Source organism: Emydura macquarii, unplaced genomic scaffold, assembly GCF_026122565.2.
Source record: "Emydura macquarii macquarii isolate MOO-44397 ecotype Brisbane River unplaced genomic scaffold, CSIRO-AGI_Emac_v2 contig_1876, whole genome shotgun sequence".
Classification (NCBI taxonomy): Eukaryota; Metazoa; Chordata; order Testudines; family Chelidae; genus Emydura; species Emydura macquarii.
Window position 1 is genome coordinate 24,444,440 of NW_027132013.1, and position 24,318 is coordinate 24,468,757.

The following is a 24,318-nucleotide window of genomic DNA, read 5'->3' on the forward strand; positions in this document are numbered from 1 at the left end:
AGTATACTGGTCATTTAAGGCCAGAGGAGGAAGTCTGGGAGCCCAAGCTACCATGTTCCAGGAGTTCTGGAGCGGAGGATGGCCTAGGAAATGGCAGAGGCAGAGATGGAGTAGTCCCATAGTAATAATGTTGCAGGGTGAGGTGAGGAGGAAGGAACACAGGTTACTGTTTCTTTCAGGGTCCAGGACAAGGAGATTTGTAGTAAAGGGTGGGACAAGGCTCCCATCTCTCTCAGCCAACCAGGACAAGTTCCAGGAAGGAGGGTAGTATATAATTTGCCTCTTCCTTCATACTGGGGGAGACATTAGCAGAAGGACTGCTTGCCTGCTGACCTCTCCTGGCCCAAAGAGAAAGAACTAAGGTGGTTTGACTCAGCCTGCAAGAGGTGAGGGGAAGAGTGGATCCCAGCAGAGACAACTGGGAGGACTTTGTTATGAAGGTGCTGTTTTGAGTTCTGTTTGTTTGAAAGACTTTTGCTGCCAGTCCAGCTGGAGCTGGACATGGATAATTTAAAGGGGTCAGCTAAGAGAAGACACCTTAGGGGTGCAGCCTGCAACAAGCGCCTTTTCGTAAGGTGATGATAATATATCTCTAGACATAATTCTGCTTGTACACTATGTCATCTCCAGCATTGTACTATCTGAGTGACAGAGGAGGCTCAGAAAACAAGAGAGACAGAAGAACATTTACTAGGCTATTTAACATGCATGATGGCAGGGCAAAGATTGGTGAGCTAATGGTCTGAGAACAAGCGTGGAATCCTGAGTTTCATTCCAGCTGGCTTTCTCCATGGCTGTGGGCAGTTTCTTGAGCCAAAATTTTCATCGTTGGTGGCCTAGTGTTAGGTACCTAAATAAAGGGCCTGAATTTTCAAAGAGATGCTGAGGAGCCACACCTCCACCTGACTTTGTACCCATGGTGGGTGGGTGCTCAGCACTCAAAAATCAGGCCATTTGCAGATTTAGGTGCCCAGCTTTAGGCATGCAAGCTTGAAAATGTTAGACTTAACCACAGTGCCTCTGTTTTTCCACTTGTATGGTAGGAATAACACTATCGACCTCCCTCACAAAGGTGTTGTAAGAAGGAGTTAATACTTATTTTTAAAGATGGGAAGTGCAAAGTTAACGTATATTTCCAAACTGGAATATTGGGCATGTGTAAAGAGTCCATTCAGGTCAGAACCAGGCCCACTTTCTAAAGGGACCCCAGGGCACAACATTTGTGTCATGGAACCAAGATGTTGTCACATTGATCCAGGCCCTAAAGTAGTCAGGTTTGTAAAATTGTTTATTAAGTGAGCACTGTCTATTTTGTGCACTTAGTGAGTGAGGCATGGGTCCTTGATAAAAATAATATGTGATCATATAATTAATATGTCATACTACATATGCAACAGGGAACTGAATTACGGTGGCACAGCCAACCTTAATTCTGGCCCCTCACAACATCTGAGTGCTTGACTTTGAAACCTGAATAATATTTGGGTTTTTTCCTCCACTAACTATTTATTACTTAGGAAGTATTGACACCTTTACATAATGTTCTTTTAATGTAGTTTATGTGTATGTATACACAAAATTTACATAACATTATTTTAATAGAACAGAATAAAATTAATGGATGTAAAAAAGTTGAAACAAAATGTTTTTACTTTATCAAAACATTTCAACATTATAAAAACAAAAACAACCAAGTCAAAACAATTCATTTGGGCTTTCTCCCATTGAAATTTTTGTTGTAATCAACATGTTCCTGTGAAGTGCTTTGATTCAACTACATTTTTCTGATGGGAAAAGTTTCCTCAAAAAATTTTCAATCGCTTCTATTCAGATCCTTCTAGAACATCTGGTGCACCTACAGTTAAACCTCTGGAAACAGAGTAGGGTACACCTCAGTGCAAATGTACAAATGAGTTTTTCTGGCTCATCACCTTAACTCAAACCACATTATACAGCCAAAGTTTACCCTGAAGAAGTTTTTCCAATATTGCTTCTCCAAAAGGGCAACAGCAGCCAGACAGTAGTTGAGATCAATCCTAAACAGGTGCTGTTAGTTTGGGGCGTATCAGAAACTGAGTCTGAGCCCCAGGGATACTTAACAAACAAACAAACAAACAAAAAGTTGTAAAAACCATAAAATGTTGATGTCGTGATTTTTTTAAGGGTCTCTTGGCAACCCCTGGCTCAAATGACTTCAAATTTTGACCACAAACTCTATCCTAGACCCCTATGAGGCACAGTAATTTTCAAGACTGTGACTAAACATGTGGACTTTACAGCACTTCGAAAAATGGGCTGTTAGACAGTAAGGTGGACTCAGCCTTAACTACAGTGGTGTTACACCCTGCTATAACACAGGACTTCTGTCTGCAGCAGAAGCTAATCCCTTTCACCAGTGCTGAATTCACTTCTAAAAATGAAAAAAATATTATATAGTAGAATCTCAGAGTTACGAACACCTCAGGAACACTGAACAAAATGTTATGGTTGTTCTTTCAAAAGTTTACAACTGAACATTGATTTAATACAACTTTGAAACTTTACTATGCAGAAGAAAAATGCTGCTTCTCCCCCCCCCTTTTTTTTAGTAGTCTACATTTAACACAGTACTGTACTGTATATGAGGGTTGGTTTTGTCTCTGCTGCTGCCTGATTGCGTGCTTCTGGTGCCAAATGAGGTGTGTGATTGACCGGTCAGTTCATAACTCTGGTGTTCATAATTCTGAGGTTCCACTGCATAGTGTTTCAGCATTAGCTATCCTATAGGACCTGGGTTAGGCTGAAGAGCTCAATGCACGCTAAACACTATAGGAGTCAATGTATTATGTAGGGACCAGTCCTATGGAACTGCACATGAGATGTGTGCGCATGTACATTCAGATGTAGGGAAACTGTCATTTAAAACCTGCTTCTCTCACCCTCCCACCTGCTGGAACTGGTTTGTATTAAATATTAATGAACTTTGTCCATCAGTTCTCTGGGCTTCTTTTAACAACAGATGTTATTACAACGGCTTCTCTCCCTCCCACATTGCTTTTGTCAGCATTGCCAATTGTGAAACCTAAGGATCTTTTTCCTGTAACTCTGTCTGCACTGCTTCATTGCCTCTCCTGCTGTGCACTTGCTCCCTCTCTTTCTCTCACTGGGACCACTAATGCTGCCTATCTGCCTTTGGCCATTGTAAGCAGCTTGTACTGCTACCCCCAATTGCCCAATGGAAATATAGTAAAGGGAAGGCAGAAGAAGAAAGTGAAACAAAAATAAGACGCAAGCAAGCCCCTGCAGTAGGAGTGAAAGACAGAAGAGCTGGTGGAAGGGGTGATGAGCATGGCCAATAAATCCAGCGAGCTGCCTCGAGTAACCTTCCAGACTCCAGCAAAGCCTGGGGAGGAATCATCCCACAGGAAACTGGGCAAGCTAACAGTTAAGTACAACCGCAAAGACCTTCAGCGCCGGCTAGACCTGGAGGAATGGATTGACACGCAATTGCAGGAGCTGTACCAATACCGGGTAGGTAACTGGGGTGGATCAAACTTTCCTGTGTTAGGTGTAGTGGGGCCTAGACCTTGTGGACTATGAAATGTTGTTTTTAATTTATTGGGGGCAACAAGCCATGTTGTGACAATTGGGGACTCTCTTCTTTATCGAGCTTCTTATTATCATGTGCTTGAGCTGTCTAAGTGACAGTGCTGTATTAGCAATCAAACTGGGTAATGGCATGTCTATCAAAGGAGATCATGGGCACTACAGGCAGAGAGGAAAGATAGGAGATGTGGGGATTCAGCCAGTGTATGTAGAGATTTTTTTTCTACCTTCATAGACCTCCAAAGCGTTCTCCTCAGGCCATTTGGCCAACATTTTCCTTAGCAGCAGTGTTACTGGGTGGGAGTGTATGTGAGCAGTCCTTTTGAACTCTTTCTGCCCATCTGAGTTGGCGAAGGCAAATAAAAATCAAGGAGTGCTATGCACATACCTATGTTGATGGCAGTCTTTATGTTGAACGGTCTTGGAGCCATGTTACATTTCTGGCTGAGTTGTTTGGGGTTTAAACCAGGGATTTTTCATTGCCTTTGTACAAAAGTTTCCAGTGCAGACTGAACACTGAAACATTAACCTGATGTCACTGAGTCCATTAATATTTTTTACTTATAGGGAACTTTTGTTGGTAAATCTCAAAGTACTTAACAAAGTGGGTGAGTATTATTATTCCCATTTAGGGAAACTAAGACAAAGAGAAGTTACAGGATTTACCCTGATTCAAAGACCATTGAAATGACTGGATCAGGCCCCAATTCAATAGCAGACACACAGGAACAGAGCTCTCCTGACAACCCTATCCAGTAGACCACTGTTGCTTCAATAGAAGGTGTACATGAGTTTAACAATTTGTATAAAGTAAGACACACATCTTCAGTTGACACTCAAATATTTTTGCAAGTTTGAAAACATTTGGTTAACTCTTGGTTTTCACAGTCTTCCATTTTTGAGCATCTTTGCAATTTCAGAGCCCAGATAGAACTGGAAATGGACATGCCAAACTATCCCTCTGGTAATTTGTAGGATCACTTCCTCTTCTATGTGCACTGGAATATATTAGGTCACTATTCACTATTTGAAACGAGACGACAGCTCCCCTTTTATTCGCACCAATCCACAAAGGACAATTGAAAGAAAAGTGTCTAGAAGAGCATATATGTAGGGACTCTGTTTTGCAGTATGTGTGGGACCTCTAAGAAGGAATTTCTGGTTTCCTTCATTATTATTTCTACCTTTTTATTAAGAAAGGTTTTCATCTTCTTGAAGTTAGTAAAATGATTTTTAGACTAGTAAAATGATCACTAGTTAGGCTAGATGATCACAATTGTCCCTTCAGCCCTTAACTTCTATCAATATCCATTTGAAATTCATTCATTTATTTTTGCTCATCCCATGGTGTGGGTCCTTTATAATACATTGAAATGCACAATAGTACATACAGTGTAAGTACATTCAAATACACTGCCTAAACCCACCCACCCATCAGTAAAATTCAAGTCACAGGATCCTGAACTGAGTCAGTAAAATTATATATATATATATTATACATATACATATATATATATATATATATATATATATATATATATATATATTACATTAATGTAGTGTTTATGAAAGGTACCAGATTGACAGCCCTGGTGAAGGAAATCTATCTATCCATGGAATAGGTACAGCAGATGGGCCAACATCCCTGCCAGTGAGATGTGTATTTTGTGTCTTGCCTTATTGCCTAGGTTGCCGTAGCAACAGAGCTTAGCTTGTTGCCATAGCAATAGAGTTAGACTGTTATGGGATAGCTCAGCCAGTCCTGGCTGGTTTTAGTGTAGTTCAATAAAAACTTTTCATGGGTTTGCATCTCTCTGTGTTCCGTGCTGATTTCTCTCTGAATACAAGTACTTTTCAAGGATTTAACATAACAAAAGTGGCAATAGAGGATGGAATCGACTTGTGCTGCATCGGCAAAGAAGTAAAAGTCAATGTAAGAAAAAAACCTTTTTGCTGTTTTGGGGGCTGGACTGTTTACATTGACAGTTCAAACTGAAACTAAAACAGACTCTGCTTTGTTCTTACCAAAGTGAAGCAGACAGACTGGAAATGGGGAAGAAACAAAAGCAGTGCTAGTGAATGGAAATCACCAGTAATTGTGTGTGAATGACCCCAAACACATGAATAAAAGACAATAAAAGACAAGAGAAAGAAAAGAAAAAGAAAAAGTGGGGCATCAATGGCTACTCTTACTGGGCCCCTGGGACCTTTTGACGAGACTCTAGAGAAATGGAACTCATATACTGAGTGTTTTCAGCTCTTTGTTATTGCAAATTAAATTACAGATGCAAAGAAGGTGCCCATTTTCTTAAGTGTTGGAGAAGCTAAATGCTATATTTTATTGAGCAGCTTAGTGCACTCTGATAAGACAGAGACAAAATCTTACAGTGACATTGTGAAAATCCTGGAGGCACATTTTTCTTCAGAACTGCTGGTAATTGCAGAGAGATTTAAGTTTCACAAAAGGAATCAAGAAGAAGGTGAGACAACTGTGCAATTTGTAGCAGCTCTGAAGAAGTTTGCTGAGCACTGTGAACTTAATGATGTGTTAAATGACACCCTACGTGATAGGTTAGTGTGTGATCTGCACAATGAAGCAATACAGAAGCACCTATTGACAGAGGCCCAGCTCACCTGGCCATTGAAATTGCAATCTCTATGGAGCTGGCTGCAAAGGAAGCCCAACAGATCAGTGCATCAACCAGAGCATATAAGGTATCACAAGAACTTACCCACAAGACAGTGGGGAGCCAGGAATGTTACCGATGTGGAAAGCCGGATCACCATGCATCGGAATGCTAGAGTAAAGACCTAGTGTGTCAACAATGTGGCAAAAAGGGACACATTGAGTGTGCCTGCAAACAGAAGAAAAAAGAGTCACACAGAACAGGCAAACTGGAAAAAAAAGAAACCTGCTGTCTGGCGGACCAAAAAGAGAAATCTGCACGTGATAGAGCAGGCTCAGGATGATCAAAATGGCACCCAGTCAGAAGAAGAAGTGCCACTCCACATCTTGTCCATGGCAGTTGGCTCACATGATTACTGGGTAACCCCACTGCTGGAAGGTAAACCTGTACACATGGAATTGGACACCGGTGCAGCAGTTCTGCTGGTCTCAGACACTGTCAGCATTTCCCACGTAAGCCGACAAAAACTGTTCTGAAAACGTACACTGGAGAAGCTGTACCCATGTTGGGCATTACTGATGTTAAGGTGGAGCTCAATGGACAGACTGCTAAATTGCCACTGTTTGTGATGGAAGACAATTACCCAGCCTTAATGGGAAGATCATGGCTTAGGAAGATCCAGTTGAACTGGGCAGAAGTGCACAGGATGGCTAAAGAAGAAACAGATCTGACAGCTGTATTAAAGAAACATGCTGCTGTTTTTGGCGAGGACCTGGGAACTATGAAGAGAATCACTGTGAAATTGAACATTAAGCCTGACAGCCAACCAAAATGTCTGAAAGCCAGAACTGTGCCATGTGCCATCAGGCCAAAAGTTGAAGCGGACCTGGAGCACCTGGTCAAAAATGGAGTCCTAGTACCAGTTACCCACAGCCAATGGTCAACCCCAACCATTCCAGTATCCATTTGGATTTGTGGGGATTTTAAGGTCACTGTTAACCTGGTGTTGTGTGCAGAGCAATACCCTCTTCCCTGCATCAATGACCTCTTCGCTGGCTTGACTGGTGGACAAAAGTTCAGCAAGACTGATCTGAGTCAGGTGTATTTATAGATGCACATTGATGAGAAGTTCCAAGAGCTGTTGACTATTGTGACACATAAAGCACTGTACTGATAGTGTTGCTTGCCTTTCGGAATAACATTTGTTCCAGCTTTGTTCTACAGGGCTATGGACCAAATCTTAAGTGGCTTGCCAGGAGTCCAATGCTATCTTGTTGACATCCTGGTCACTGGCAAGAATGAGGAGGATCAACATAAGAACATGGAGGCTACCCTGCAAAGACTGGAAGAGTATGGCTTACGAGTCCGCAAAGACAAATGTGAATTCTTCCAGCCCTCTGTTTAATATTTGGGACATGTAATTGATGCTACTGGCCTTTGTAAGGCTCCTGCAAAAGTCAAGGCTATTGTGGAAGTTCCACCTCCTTAAAATGTAAGCCAACTTCACCCTTTTTTAGAGCTATTTAACTATTATGGAAAGCTTATTCCACAGTTAGCAACACTACTAAAACCACTACATGAACTCCTTGTCCAGAACAAGGTCTGGAAGTGGACTGAAGCCTATGAAGTTGCATTTAACAAGGCTAAATGCGCATTGCTAAATTCAGAGGTTCTGATACATTTTGATCCATCCTTACCTCTACAGTTGGCCTGGGATGTCTCCCCTTATGAAGTGGTCGTGTCACATCTTATGCCTTCGGGAGAGGAGAGACCCAATGCTTTTGCCTCACGGACCTTAAGCAAAGCAGAAACTAACTTGCCCAAATTGAACATGAAGCACTTGGAATCGTTTTTGGAATTCAGAAATTTCACCAGTACTTGTCTGGACGGAAGTTCACACTTCTCACCGACCATCGACCTCTAACATCAATTTTTGGACCACATACAGGCATTCCACCATTGGCTGCTAGTCGTATGCAACGATGGGCATTGTTGCTTTCCGCACACACATATGAGATCAAATATCAGAAATCCACTCTGCATTGCAACGCAGATGGTCTCTCAAGACTGCCTTTACCAGTTAAACATGAAGATATTGACCAGAAAAAAATCTACTTTGAACAGGTAGAGAACACACCCATCACTGCTACTCACATAAAGAAGGCAACTCACGTTGACCCAGTACTGTCCCAAGTTATGGACCTAGTGATGCATGGAATATCCCTACAGGACTCTCGGATCTCACCCGATCTTCTTTCCTACATGTCCAGGAGGATGGAGTTATCAATCCATTCTGGTTGCTTGTTGTGGAGGATGCGCATCATTATTCCACCACTACTGAGATCACAGATGTTAGAACACCTACTTTCAGGTCACTGTGGAATAGTGTGCATGAAAGAAATTGCACAAAGCTACTCTTGGTGGCCTGGCCTCGATAGTGCCATTGAAGAGAAGCCAAGAGCTTGTACTTCATGTCAGAGTGTGAGGAATGCACCTCAGTTGGTGCCCCTACACCCATGGGACTGGTCTGAAAACCTGTGACTGCATATTCACATTGATTGTGCTGGCCCATTTGAAGGAAGCATGTTCCTAGTTGTTGTAGATGCCCACTCTAAATGACCAGAAGTCTCTGTAAAGCCGTCCACTACTGCTGAAACTGCGCAAAATCTTTAGTCGTTTCAGTCTGCCAGAACAACTTGTGAGCGACAGTGGACCACAGTTTGTCTCTCAGGAGTTTGAAAATGTTATGAAAGCAAATGTGATACATCAATCACTTCAGCACTGTATCATCCATCCACCAATGGATTAGCTGAAATGTTTGTGCAGACCATGAAACAAGCTTTAAGATCTGCAAGGGAACATTCGTCCATTCAAAAGTGTCTGGACACCTTCTTACTATCCTACAGAAACACACCTCATGCTACGACCAAAACATCCCTGGTTTTTCTAATGATGGGATGACAGCTGCACACTTGCTTTGATCTGCTGAAACCCACCAAAGCATGACAAGTTGTGCAACATCAACAGCAAAACCAAGTCATCAGACGTGCACACAGAGCAAAAGACGAAATCTTTAGTCTTAGACAGCCTGTCCTAGCTCAGAGCTATGCTTCTGGAGCTAAATGGGTCCCTGCTACAGTCATCGCCCAAACAGGACCTGTTTCCTACACTGTCCAGACTACAGATGATCTCACCTGGCAGCAACATGTAGATCAGTTGTTGCCAGGTCAGACATGTCCCAAGGACACATCTCCAGTTGAACTGCCTGACCTCACCATTACAGGAGAGAGATCATCAAGTCAAGAGTCACCTGTTCCTGACTCCCCTCTCCATCCACCTCTGCAGCAGATACAGCCCTCTCCCGTGTTCGAGCAGATACAACATCCTCATCTGTTTGAGCTACGAGTCCTGCGCCCGTTGTTAGACCTGCACTAATAACACCTTCCGCTGCAAGAACACCAGAAGTTCACTGTAATCCACCTATAGAGAGAAGGCCTCCTCAATGGCTGGATCTTTAGCTAGGGCAAACCCATATTACAGGGCAGAATAATCCCCGGGGTTTAGCTGGGAAATGAGGCAGTCTACCCTCATTCCCTTGTTTAGTGATTGTTCTGGTAAATGAGCATTTTCATTAAGGGGGGAGGAATATGTTGTGTATTTTGTATCTTGCCTTATTGCCTAGGTTGCCGTAGCAACAGAGCGTAGCTTGTTGCCATAGCAATAGAGTTAGACTATTATGGGATAGCTCAGCCAGTCCTGGCTGGTTTTAGTGTAGTTCAATAAAGCCTTTTCATGGGTTTGCATTTCTCTGTTCCGTGCTGATTTTGCTATGAATACAAGTACTTTCCAAGGATTTAACATAACACAGTGTTCCTGCCCTGTCTTCAGGGGATGGGACTAGAGGTGATAGATAGTTCAGTCTCCAGATCCATTCCGCCCTTGGCCTCTTTGCTGAGATTGCCAACAACAGTGGTGAATCTGGTGGTAATTTTTCTGATATGGGAACTGGACCTGGACCAACAAACATCAAATAGTAACCATTTTTGGTCCTGACTCAGTACCAGCCAGAGCTGGATCTTACCCAGCAACCTAAAGGTGAAAGGCTTCTTCGTCCATTAGCCATCTAGTTCCCCAGTACTAACCTGCCTAGGAGGTCTATCCCTAGAACTTACTCTGTTCTGTTTCCATTTGCCAGAGATGTGCTGATTCGTTCCTTCTTGATTATGTGGCTTGAAGAGATATTGAAGCTGGACATTTTTTGGCTTCATCGTATCATCTAAAATAATAATGAAATACCCCTTTATGGTTTTACTTTCTTTGGCTTTACAAGTCTTTGTTCAATACCGCTTTGGCATTCAGGACCAGGACCAGGCTCATGTGACAATCCCCCTCATGAGAAACACACAGAGCGTGTCTATGCACAGCAATAGCTATCTAGAATGGGCAGTGGCACCAAGATATCATTGGGCTCATGTGACAAGATCAATGACATTTGACATCACTGTCATCATCTCAGGAGCCCACACCTACGGTGAAAAAAGATTAAAGGAACCCACTTCCAGCCTAGAATATATAGACCCTTACCCTCTGTGGAACTGGCAAAGATGGAGTGATAGATGGGACTGACAGAGTATTGTTATGAGGGAGTTCATTGTGATGGAGGTTGAGGTAATAGGGCATTACTGTAAGGAAGCTCACACCCTGGAGGATTAAGTGTAGGTGACAGGAGACAACTCTAAGAAGACAGTAAGAACAATTGTTGCTCCTTTAAAGAATAAGGTTTATTGCTACTCATAGGAGCTACTATCATTTAAAGCATCTTTTAAAAAAAAATTCACAGGTGGCCAACTGGCAGTTCTTGATAGTAACATGTGTGAGACCAAGATGTGAGTCCCTCTCAACTGTCACTCTGCCAGGCCCACAAATGGGCATTTTTAAAGGAGCCATAAAGTCAATAGTAAAGTCCCCTTTTCACCTATAATCTCCTGAGAGTTTGCATTACCTATTCAGAGTCTGAAATCATTAACATTGCTTGTGAGTCACCATAGTTCAAAGGTACAGAGTCAGAGAGGTTCCCCTCCTCCCCCGCACCCCCTTCACTACTGCAAAGTCTTAGCAGGAAGAAGGAAGTCCAAAGACAGATTTGCATTTCCCGAAGATGTTGCCAACTGACTGGGGCCTGTTCTGCTGGCTCCTTTCCCACACAGGAGATTCCCAAAAATTCAGACATGCATTTCAGAATCCATAGTCTCAGGCTAAGCACCCAAACTTCCAACCCTAGTGCTGAAGAATCTCAATAACTGGACCAAACACAGTGGGAAGTACCACATTAGAGTATGTGCAAGTTTAGAGATTGTTGGCAGAGGTACAGCAGTTTTTCAGAAATGTTTTATGAAGGATTTTTTTAAAAAACTACCAGACAAATCCTAGAATCACTTGGATCTCAAGGAGTTTCTAGTGGGCCATCCAGTTCCACTCCCAGATCCAGGCAGAACTGTCTTTGTTAGCCCTGGTAGTCTAGTCTTCAATAGCTCAATCAATGGCAATTCCACAATCTCACTCACAGCTTGTTCCGTTGCGCTGACTTTCCTTAGCATTATTGAGTTTCCTAATATATCTTAGAACAGAGGTTCTCAACCTGTGGTACGCGTACCCCTGTGGGTACGCGAGACATAGGTGGGGGGTATGCGGCAAAAAACCCAGTGAAGGGAGGCAGGCAGCAGCTGCCAACTTCTGGGGAAGCCGGATGGCAGCCGCCCGTGTCCCGTCCTGCCCTGCCCCGTCCCAGCTCCAAGCTGGGAGGCTGGCAGCAGCCACCGGGTTCTGTGGGAGGTGGGCGGCAGCTGCCGGCATCCTGCCTGGTTCCATCTCCTAGCTGGGAAGCTGGGCGGCAGTCGCCCACATCCCACCCAGTCCCAGCTCCCAGGTGGGAGCCTGGCAGCAGCCTCCTGCGCCCTGCGAGCTGGGCTCACAGCTGGGTGACTGCCATCTGTGCCCCGGCTCTGAGCTGAGAGACAGCCTCCCACATCCTGGCTTGAAGATGGGCAGCTGCCGCCTGCCACCTGCCCACATCCCCGGGTCCCAGCCTGCGCGGAAGCCCCAGCTCGGAGAAGGTGTCAGTCGCCCACCTCCTGAGCTGGCAGCCAGGTGGCAGCCATCTGCAACTTGCCCACGTGGCAGCTCCCCTCCCTGGCTCAAAGCCCAGTGCCCAGAAAGTCAGGCAGAGAGTCCAGCAGCTTGCCCAGTCCTGGAGCCAGGTTCTACTCGCAACTATGACAGCCCCAGATTTTACCAGTATAAAAATCTTAAGAGGGGCCCACACAGTGTGATTTGCCCCAGGCCCGCACTCCCTTACGAATGGCCCTGGGGAGCGCTGCTAGCCACTCTGGTGGGCCGCTAGTGCCTGCTCAGACCTCACAAGTTCCCGCCTGTGTGAGGAGAACACCACATGACGCCGCCATCAGGCTATAGTGATTGGCTGGATTTGACCTTTGCTCCTATATGAAGGAAGGGCAGGAGGAAGGAGGGGAGAAACAGCAGGTGTTTTGTGGTCTGCCACAGCCACACAGCACTGCAGAACTCAGAACTCTTCTGCTTTACGAGAAATAGTTGTCCAGCGGTAAAGGAGAAAAAGATTGCATTTCTCAGAGTGGAAAACTGAGCGTTGGGGTACTTATTAAAATTTTCAGAAGTTAGGGAGTACTTGCTACTTAAAAGGTTGAGAAACACTGTCTTAGAAATCTAAGCATTATTATTGAAACAACCAGGCTCCCTAGAATCACAGGTTTAGATGTTAGCAGGATCAAGTCAAGCAGTCATTCTTCTGCTATGGGCAAACTGAGTACTGCAGACTTTGTGTTTGGGCCTTTCAAAGGACAACTTACAGAATTCTGTATTGATCCTTGTATCGATGTAGTCCTTTGGGACCCAACTCCACTGACCTTTTGGGTGGGCCTGATTGTTATTCATTCCATTTTGTAAAAGATGGTTTACCCCAACTGCGGTTCATCCCATTTCATCTGCACTATGTCCTTCCACAAGGTCTTCTCATGATGGCACCAGGCTCCTTGGGCAGGTGTGTGGTGGGACCGTTTGACATGTCTGGAAGTGATGTCTGGAGGAGCTGAGAGGTGTTGCCTGTGTCAAAGCACATCCTGCGTGTTGGGATGTGATGCTGCTAGAGATGACCCTGAATGAGAACCCTTGTTCTAAATACCCTCCAGGCTTCAGGAAGATTCATATCTTAATCCAATCTTTGCTGCTTGGGCTCATCTTTAGTGAGAATCCTTCCCCCCCCTCCCCGCTAAGTTTTCTCACAAAGTCCTCTTGAATGCTTGTGAGTTGACAGGACAGATTTATTTACTATGCATTTCTGCTCTAGCTGGAAGAGGAATCAGAAGCAGCAGCACCTGAACCAGAAATCGACATAGAAGATCTTCTAGAGGTCTCCAACGAGGAACAGAAATCAAAACTACAGGTCAGACAGAGACTGGCAGTTCCTATTTATATTAAATATGGGAGATAAGACCTTGTCTACACCAGGAAATTGACCAATTACTATTACTGAGTTAACAGTGGATTGGTGTAAATGCTTATGTGGATCATACAAAACCATCAAGTCCATTCCAGAAACCATGAATAAGGGCTGCTTTACACTCAGTTTTCGCACTGATTTAATCAAAAAAACTGGTAGAAAAAATGATTTAGTTCAATCTTAGTGTGGATGCAGTTATATGATATAGATCACTTATACCCATATAACCACATCTGCACTAAGAGGTTGCACCAATTGAATTAACTTGAGGGGTTTTTTTCTACTGAGTTAGTTAAATTGTTGCAAAAACTGAGTGTAGAGCAGCCCTGAGACTCTGTCTGCAGCCAAACATATCAGTTCATTCCACCAAGTCTCAGTTACACTGTCTGTAATAGTTTGGAAAACAATTTTGTTCCTGTAAGGTACAGAACTCATCAGCCATTGCCCTCCCCCACCCCTTATCATAGAATTGTAGGACTGGAAGGGATCGCGAGAGGTCATCTAGTCCTGTCCTCTGCACTTATGGCAGGACTAAGTATTATCTAGACCATCCCTGACAGGTATTTGTCTAACCTGCTCTTAAAAATCTCCAGTAATGGAGATTCCACAATCTCCATATGGAATTTATTCTAGTGTTTAACTACCCTGGCAGGAAGTTTTTCCTAATGTCCAACTTAAACCACCCTTGCTGCAATTTAAACCCATTGCTTCTTGATCTATCCTCAGAAATTAAGGAGGACAATTTTTCTACCTCCTCCTTGTAACAACCTTTTATGTACTTGAAAACTGTTATCATGTCCCGACTCAGTCTTCTCCAGACTAAACAAACCCTATATTTTCAATCTTTCCTCATAGGTCATGTTTTCTAGACCTCTAGTCATTTTTGTTGTTCTTCTCTGGACTTGCTCCAGTTTGTCCACATCTTTCCTAAAATGTGGCTCCTAGAACTGGACTCAATACTTTAGTTGAGGCCTAATCAGCATGGAGTAGAGCGGAAGAATTATTTATCATGTCTTGCTCACAACACACCTGCTGATACATCCCAGAATTATGTTGCTTTTTTTGCAACAGTGTTACACTATTGACTCATATTTAGCTTGTGATCCACTATGACTCCTAGATCCCTTTCCACAGTACTCCTTCCTAGGCAATCATTTCCCATTTTGTATGTGTGCAACTGACTGTTCCTGCCTAAGTGGGGTACTTTGCATTTGGCTTTATTGAATTTCATCCTATTTATTTCAGACCATTTCTCCAGTTTGTCCCAATCATTTTGAATTATAAACCTATCCTCCAAGGCACTTGCAACCCCTCCAGCTTGATATCATCCGCAAACTTTGTAAGTGTACTCTATGTCATCACCTAAATCATTGATGAAGATATTGAACAGAACCGGACCCAGAACTGATCCTAGAATACTCGAGGAGCTGACTCAGGAGATATCTGAGCCATTAGCAATTATTTTTGAAAAATCATGGAAGATGGGAGGGATTCCAGAGGACTAGAAATGGGCAAATATAGTGCAAATCTATAAAAAGGAACATAAGGGCAACCTGGGGAATTACAGACCAGTCAGCTTAACTTCAGTACCCAAAAAGATAATGGAGGAAATAATTAAGCAATCAGTTTGCAAACACCTAGAAGATAATAAGGTGATAAGTAACAGTCAGAATAGATTTGTCAAGAACAAATCAACCTAATAGCTTTCTTTGACAAGATAAGAAGCTTTGTGAATAGGGGGGAAGCAGTAGATGTGGTATATCTTGACTTTAGTAAAGCTTTAGATACTGTCTCACATGACCTTTTCATAAACAAACTAGGGAAGTACAACCTAAATGGAGCTACTATAAGGTGGGTGCATAATGGGTTGGGAAACCATTCCCAGAGAGTAGTTATCAGTGGGTTCACAGTCAAGTTGGAAGGCCATATCGAGTGGGGTCCTGCAGGGATCAGTTCTGGGTCTGGTTCTGTTCAATATCGTCATCAATGATTTAGAAATGCAGAGCCATTTGGGAGACCAATTGCTGACAGTCATTGTCAGCAACAAGTCCCTATCCCATTGTACACAGGGCCAAAGTGTCTTATTTTTAGGGATTATACACCTCTCCCATTTGTTATGTAATCTGAGAAATTCCTTATTCACAGTAACTGTGCCCAGTGATTTATTAGGGATGAGTGAGCTAGTTCAGATAAATTAAAAAGTAACTCAAGCTTTCACCCAAAGTTTGAACTAAATCTATTGAGAGGTTAGAAAAATGTGTTTACCTTTTAATGCAGTTGTTCTCATTCTCCCAGATGGCTCTGCACTTCTGTGGTCCTGGCAGCAGCAGCAGATGCAGAAAAGCTGAAATTGCATAAGATTATGAGGCCTGTGCCTATGAGGTTTTGCAGCCCCGTTTTGCAAATACAAGAGGCTAGGATAAGCCTCCAAACCCTTACGAGTTGATCGAAAATAACTTCTGAAAGTTTCACAGTAATACTTAGCTTTTATGGGGCTTGATACAAAGCCCACTGAAGTTAATGGAAAGGCTCATGCTGACTTCAGTGGGCTTTGGATCAGGCTCATGCAGTGTGCTTCAGATGTAGATCTCAGAGTGAAAGTATCATCACTAAAAATCATATTGGGAGCAGACTCTATGCACATCAGACAAGGTACGTGCTGTGACAGCTTCCAGAGTCCTCTGGGGTGGTGTGATTCGAATTCAGAACTGCTAAAGCTATCCATTACTGTGGAACAGGAACAGAGTACAGAGCTCTATGTTGAAAGTGACAGTGGAGTTTTGGTGACTGTGGGTCCGACGCCTGGGATCTCCTGCAGTATTCAATACAGAACAGCAGTGATGAGTATGGATCACAGAGTCCCTGTGTGGTGTGGTATGCTGCACGTGATGGCACTGTCAGGCTCTGGAACATCCTTGGATCACATAGCATTCTATATATGGCATACTCTTTATCCAGCTTAAGAAGGAAAGAACTAGACAAACTCCTAAGGAACTAAAATGAGTTTTGCCTTGCAGGAAATTCTCCATGAGTGTTCCAGACCTACAGAGGTGAGTGAAGTATCATCAGTGAGTGCTCAATCTCATTATACTGTGCTGGGGCAATGTAACTTGGCTCCACCTGGTTAAATACCTGGTATGGTCTGCTGATAGATGAAGCTTGAGGTACCATGTTTGTTTACTCTCAGGATTTTTTTTATACTTTATTCCACACCACTGTAAAAACCAGTATCAATATGAGTGAATGTAGAGCAGTGACTGAGTAGGTTAATTTCAGATGTGTGTTTCCTATGGTGTTCTCAGGGCCTGTTTCCTAGTTAGAGTCAGAGGAAATGTCAGAAGCAATAATGATCTCTGAAAGAATAGACCAGGTAGGCAATGTGATACTGTTAGTACATAATTGTGACTTGCCTCAGTAGTGTATCTGCATTGTATCTTGTCCATTTCTCATAGATGGCTACACAAAGATGAATGTACAGAAAACAGGGCTGCTATGCTAAATGATTCACATGGAAATTAGACTTAACCAAACTAGTCAGATGACAGTCTGCAGAAACCTAGCCAGAATCATCTCTCTCTGGTTTGGCAGCCAGCAGCACCATCAAAGCTGGCTGTGGGGCTCTGAGAGTCCTTCAAATCACCGGCAAGAGGACAAGGCAAATTATGCCCACATGGATAACCAGCAGGAATGTGTGTAATTCACTAGCATGGTGAATGCGATCATGTCGCTGTTGAGTGGCTGACCCCAGCAACTATGACAGCCACCTAACAACTAACCGAATTAGTGTTTTCTTAGCCCAACAGTCTGTGCTTTTGACATTAACTGTGTTGAGTTCAATCCCCTCTACTGACCATGGTGTCTGTAATGTGTGCAGCCATGGGGCCATTACACTCACATTTCAGGAGTCCATATACCTAGAAAGCAGATAGAGAAAAACACCAGAGACATGGGACTAAGGGCTAGCATAACAAGGACTTAGACGCCTAGCTGCCACTTTAGGCATTACTGGCATACACAAAACCATTGTTCAGCTGCCGCCTAACTCTGTAGGCACCTAAAGTCCTGTAGGCACCTACATTTCTGCCCCTGAGGATACACACAGCTGCCTAAGTCCTGACAACTCCAAGCTACTCAATGCCTAATTCATGCCTAACCTCTGAAGGCTTTGCAAACTAGGCATTCTCCTGCCTATTTTGCCTTGGGGCCTGATCCTGTAGGCATGCTCAGAACACACTTAACCCCCACAAAAGATAGCAAGGAGGAGGAAGTCATGCTAGTGTGTCCCCCTGCAAAACTCAATAGCCCAGTGACATTCCCCAATGACCAGGGTTCAAATCCCCTTCTGCATGATTCACTGCAGCAATTTGAACCCAGGTCACCTATCTTCCAAGAGAGTCTGCGGACTTGGACTGTGGGGTATTCCAGGGTGGGGCTTGCTGTTGAAGCTGATCCACTGTGTATGAAATATTAAAATAGTCATTGGGCCAGAGAGAGTGTGAGAAGGACTCAGGGTGCTGGCCTCTGTGAATCCCATTTTTTTAGACCCCTCATTCTCCTCACACAGTGCCTGGGGAGCCTGGGCAGCTAATTCAGGGTTGTGAATGCCACTAGGCAGCAGGTCACCTAAAAGTCAGCTGTTGCACGGCTGAGCAACACCTAAGACTCCCTTGTGAATCTAACCTTACGATACACTTCTGCACATTCACCGGGAACATGTCATAGTAGATTAAGCTCAGAGCTGTGAAGTCAGGCCTACAGTCCACCTGGCTGATTTAAGCTGAAGACCCATCAGTCCACAGGGCGCACAGTGGTCTCTACAGAATGCAATGACCTTACAGTGACCTGTTAGATGGGGCGGGGTTTCAGTTACCTGATCCATTTTGGTCATGTTGGTTGTTATGGAGAGGGTGGAATTTGTGCTATTTACAATGACCACCACTCCAAATGACCAGATGCCTCTGTTTTGAGGGATAGTCCTTGACAGTTTTGGTGAAACCGGGGTTTTAATCTCAGTGTCACTAGAACTCATCAGGTAACTGCCCATCCACCTGGCAGTGGTCAGCCCATCCTCACCCCCTGCTACTCTTTGTCCTCACTCACACACAAATGCATTATTCCTCCCAGCCAAGCACTTCCTCATTGAAGTGAGCCACCTATTAGGGATCACAATCTGGGATGCTGGCTAATCCACTACTTAGTAGCATGGTCATTTCAGCAAGGAAGCAGCAAGCGAAGAGAGAGGGCATATTTTGGCCTAGATACTGAGAGCAGCCGGGCATGGATGGGAGCTTGTAGTGGAAATAGGGGAGTCAGTGCCAAAACAAAGGACCCACAACAGAGGCAGCTGTACCCTGAAGTCATCTAATGGTGAGAACAAACAGGCCTCCATGGAGCCGAAGGGATGGGCTGCCTGGGGAAGAAAGAAAAAATGTGGGGGACTTTCCTGAAGAGAGGGGAGGCTGAGGGGGGATATGGAAAAGGATTGGATATCTTCTCCACTCTACCTGCCTCTCCCTCACTGACAAAATCTCACCTTCCCCTCTCCAAACACAAGGATGTGACCTGTTCTGCATTCTGTACTCTGGTCACTGTACCTCTGCAAAATGTGAAGGGCAATAAGGGGGAATGCAGAAGGCATGTGACTCTTAAAGCTGTGTCTGAGCACAGAATGCATATGATTGAAGCCTTCTTTTGACTAACTCTCATTCCAGGACTTCATTACGGAACTGCTCAGTCGACTGAAGGGTCTCAGGAAAATCCCTCAAAGAAAATGATCCTATCCATTGTGAGAGACCCCCACCCCCCAGGAACGCTCACATGGAAGCAGGCGTCTCCCCAGAGAAGAGAATCAGCTTCATGGGGGAAGATCATTTTACAGTTTTTCTAGGACTTGGTGTCCTGAGAACCATCATAGATACTTTCAGCAAAGTGCTTGTCTCCATCCCCATTCCAGCTTCACATTCACAGAGCGGGGTTTGTGTGTGTATATCCTGCTGATATTAAAGAGCTTTTACTTTGGGGGAGAGGGCAAGATCCCCTTCTTTTTTCGTCCTTCACTTTCTTTTTGAAGGACCTTCTCCTCTGGCTGAGGGAGCACTGGACACCGCTTTCTTTGGAGCCCCTCGGGACTGCTCCTGCTGCCCAGTGACTGAAGGGAGAAAGAAGGCATTAGCTGTTATCCACCCTTCGCCAGGAACAGGAAGTTGCTATTCCACTGCTCCCAGCCCAGGCCTACCTGTGGCCTCACAGACCTCTTGGCTCTAAGCCATCACATGGACAAAGGGTCATGTCTTATATTTTTCTACTCACTGTTTTTATTACTCATCCCTCACTAGTGGGTAGAAAATACACTGTCTGGAGCTTTTTCTTGTGTCCTACTGTATGTCCGTTAGGTTAATTAATATTTGTGGTACATGGCACTTTTTAATGAGCTAGCAGCACCTCTGAAAAGAATATGAGGATCTGCCATATTAAGAGACTGTACAGCTGCCTGCTTAAGGGCATTTTGAAAGATGTTCATTTTGTATATTAAAATGCATGGAAATCCAGAACTGTTTGTGATGTGGGTGGTTTTGTTCCGCATTCAAAGAGGAAATGCTGAAAGGTGAGAAAAATCAAATTATAAGCCCATCAGTCCAGGGCTGGCTCTGTGCTCTCTTCGTGGGGGGGCATCTTGGAAACCATTTGCAGGGAGGGAGAGGTTCCGCAACCCAGAAGGCATGTAGGAGCAAGAGCCGTGTGCTTCTGTACCACCCCTTCTAGCTGTGGAGGGGCTCATAAACCACATCCAGCTCTCTCCAATAAGAGAGACAGTAACCTGGCAAGAGTGGGTGGAAATAAGATGGTAATTGAAGGAGAATCATTGGGATGCAGACAACTCCCATGGGGTGGAAGAGATTCTTGCTTCTCCCCCACGCACATACACTCTCAAACACAGAGGTGAAACTAAGTCACTGTGGGAAAGGAAATCCCATGTACCATTATGCTAGTGACCATACACTACTGGGTTTGTCTTTGTGTTCCGATTTGTCACACAGTGTTGCAAAAAGACGGGCCAAGGCCCCCAGCACAAAAGAGGCCTGCAGCACGGAGGCCAGTACTTCTGATAACTAACAATAGAAACTGACTGAAAGTCTTGGGACGGACCAGAAATCTCTACATGTTTTATGTCTTATAGACTCATTGACTATAAGGTCAGAAGGGACCATTATGATCATCTAGTCTGACCTCCTGCACAACACAGGCCACAGATCTTCACCTGCCCACTTCTGTAATAGACCCCTAACCTAAGACTGAGTTACTGAAGTCCTCAAATAATGATTTAAAGACTTCAAGATACAGAAAATCCACCAGTAAGTGAGCCATGCCCCATGCTACAGCGGAAGGCAAAAAACTCCTCAGGGCCTATGCCAATCTGCCCTGGGGGAAAATTCCTTCCTGACCCCAAATATGGCGATCAATTAAACCCTGAGCATATGGGCAAGACTCACCAGTCAGACACCCAGAAAGAATTCTCTGTAGGAACTCAAACATCCCATCACAGGCCATTGGGCATATTTACTGCTAATAGTCAAAGATCAGTCAGTCAATTGCCAAGGTAGGCTGTCCCATCATACCATCCCTCCCATAAACTTATCAAGCTCAGTCTTGAAGCCAGCTAGGTTTCTTGCCCCACTGCTCCCCTTGGAAGGCTGTTCCAGAACTTTATGCCCATGATGGTTAGAAACCTTTGTCTAATTTCAAGTCTAAACATCCTGATGGCCAGTTTATATCCAGTTGTTCTTGTGTCCACATTGGTGCTGAACTTAAATAACTTTTCTCCCTCCCTGATACTTATCTCTCTGATGTATTTATAGAGAGCAATCATATCTCCCCTCAGCCTTCTTTTGGTTAGGCTAAACAAGCCAAGCTCTTTTGAGTCTCCTCTCATAAGGTGATTTTCCAGTCCTCGGATCATCCTAGTAGCCCTTCTCTGCACCAGTTCCAGTTTGAATTCATCTTTCTTAAACTTGGGGGAACAGAACTGCACACAGTATTCCAGATGAGGTCTCACCAGTGCCTTGTATAATGGTACTTATGTCTTAAATTACATCAATCCCCCGTCTTAATTAATGACAGGGATTGACTGGTACATTTGTCCCCCACCCTAGAATTCTGAACACACCACAAAGAGGGCCAGAGAAAACGGCTGTTCCCAGGCATAGAGAAGCATGTGCTCCTGGGTGGGTTGGTTGTTTCTTGCATTCACACCCTTTTTGAAGCCGATGTGCTGTGTAGCCAGTCTTTGGACACTTATCACACCAAGTTCTGACCTTGCCCTATAGGTACTTCAAGCCTCACCTGCAGGATGATGAAAGGGTGGCTGTACCACATTCTTTAGGTGCCAGCCACATGCCCATTGGTATGTCGATGTGACAGTGGTGGTTCATGGGCATGTCCTCCCTGTGCTAGTGTCAGAAACTCAGTACATGCTGGGCAGGCAGTCACCTGTCCCTGTCTTGAAATCTTCACTTCAAAGCTCAATTCTACAAATTCAGTAAAAATATTTAAAATGCCAAAAAAGATAAGAGGTGATGCTGGGCCAGATCCTTAGCTGTTGTAAATTGGCATAGCTGCCTTGAAGCCAATAGAGCTACATGGGTTTACACCTTCTGCAGTTCTGTCCTTTATCATTTCACTGCCACTCAGAGAGCAGAGCAGAACCCAGCACAGCCAAAGAGCTCATTAATCCACTGAGAGCTGTTCAAAATGTTGGAAGTTTACCAAACAAAATGAATTATGACCTTTCTTGCGCAACCCCTGTTTTACAAGCTAGTTGGGTCTCTGCCGGGTCAGGAGCTTAGTCAAACATAGCAAAGGATCAAACTGAGTTGAAGGTGGAAGATCCAGTTTTGACAAGGGATAGGCAATGAGCTGGGTGGACTGAACTAGAGTTATGACAATCCACGGAAGTTTATGTAAGCTGCCACGGACACAGAGACATGCACTAGCGTGAGGCTCTCTTTGTTTGGCCCAGGGGGTTCTGTTTGTTGGAGCTTATTTGAGTAGGGAGGGCATGCAGAAGCTGAAACGCCTCTTGCCTTTGCCATCCTGGTGTTATCCTTATGGCTGGACCCACTCCCCACCCTGCCTTTACTCTGGGTGACATGAAGGGACCTGAGCCATGCTCTAGGATCAGACATTGTTAAAACCAGGCTCTGGATAACATTTAAAAAAAAAATAACCTGTGTGTCCTATTTACTCTGTCTTCACATGCTCTCCTTAGATAATGGGAAGGTGTTCAGGGCTTTATCCATAGGACTCTTTAAAAGCACGCTCCTTACTAGAAGAGTCATGGTGTCTTTCAAAGAGAAAACCGAAAAGGTTAGTCTGCCTACCACTCTGCAGAGAGCTGACGCTAGACAGTCTTCTTTCCCTACACTACAGGAGTTGATAAGATGGAGATGGAGTCTAATGCATTTCAAAGGGAAGTTGGTTTGCCTGTCATAGAAACAGCCCCTTATCACAGGCAGAGGGCTCAGCAGCCGCAGAAGTCCATTTTCTATGGAGAGGGGAGGGTCAGTCCGTGTGACTGAAACAAGTGAGAAGCTCCCACCCGTGACCGGGAATTAAACGTCACTTCCAGGGTATGCATTTCTGGCTTCATTGGGACCTGCCCACAGAAACCAGTTTGGAAACCTGGGCAAGCCAGCAGGCTGGCTCACACTGCAATCCACCAATTGCTTTCCTCAGGAAGTTCATTTGGCAGGGCTCACAGAGCCAATCTGGCTGACTGTATAAATAGCAACAAGTTCAACTGTGGCTGAGGAAACCAGGAAGTTCAATATGATGGTGCTGAGACTCACCTATGTGTAAATAACCTATAAGTCAGGGGGAGGTGTTTAAGAGACATAGATGTTAAGCAAAGGAGTGAACGCACATTATCTTGACTCCCTTCCACACATTTGATGACAAAGACCTACTGCTGGAGCACTCTGGACAAATGCTATGCAGAGAAGCCTCTTAAAATCAAACAGACAGCAGACATTTGAACAGCGATTACTACATCTCCTGTCTCCCCCTGAAAATACTGACCCACAAAGGGAACAAAGCAGATCCTTTCTGTAAGTACGGGTAGTTAGACATATGAATCATCATTCCAGTCCAATAATTATGAAATGGCTCTCACTCCTACATGGTTAAACACAGAAATGAATCTTGGTTCCCTTTTAGACTGTAACCTCCTCAGACCAGGAACTGTCTATTATTATCTTGTGTGGTGCCAGGCTTCTTGTCAACAATACATCATAATAATCCAATACCTTTCCTACTCAGCTATCCATCCCAAAGCTCTTTACCAAGGAGTTATGCACTGCTACTGTAGTGACTGTTAATATTAACAGAACCTCAGCCACTTATGGCCTATTCAGAACTGTATTGCAGAGAGAGTGAATTTTGCCCGGTCAGTGCATAACCCCGACTGCTTTGGCTTTAAGGATCTGTGACTTGCACCCGGAGAGTCACCAGAGATGGGCAAGAGCTTCATTTAACGTATTCATTCACAGGAAAAGAAATATGTGGGGGCAGGAGAGA

The 24,318-nt window shown here is 44.3% G+C and overlaps 1 protein-coding gene across 1 annotated transcript; it reads left to right on the plus strand.

Moving 5' to 3' along the window:
- The first annotated feature begins 3,250 nt into the window (after nt 1-3,250).
- On the plus strand, nt 3,251-20,219 carry PPP1R14D (protein phosphatase 1 regulatory inhibitor subunit 14D). Its single transcript, XM_067558155.1, has 4 exons — nt 3,251-3,510; nt 13,594-13,689; nt 16,764-16,796; nt 19,458-20,219. Exons 1-4 carry the CDS (start codon nt 3,322-3,324, stop codon nt 19,518-19,520), a joined length of 381 nt encoding a protein of 126 aa, XP_067414256.1. The 5' UTR covers nt 3,251-3,321; the 3' UTR covers nt 19,521-20,219.
- Nucleotides 20,220-24,318: the final 4,099 nt, after the last annotated feature.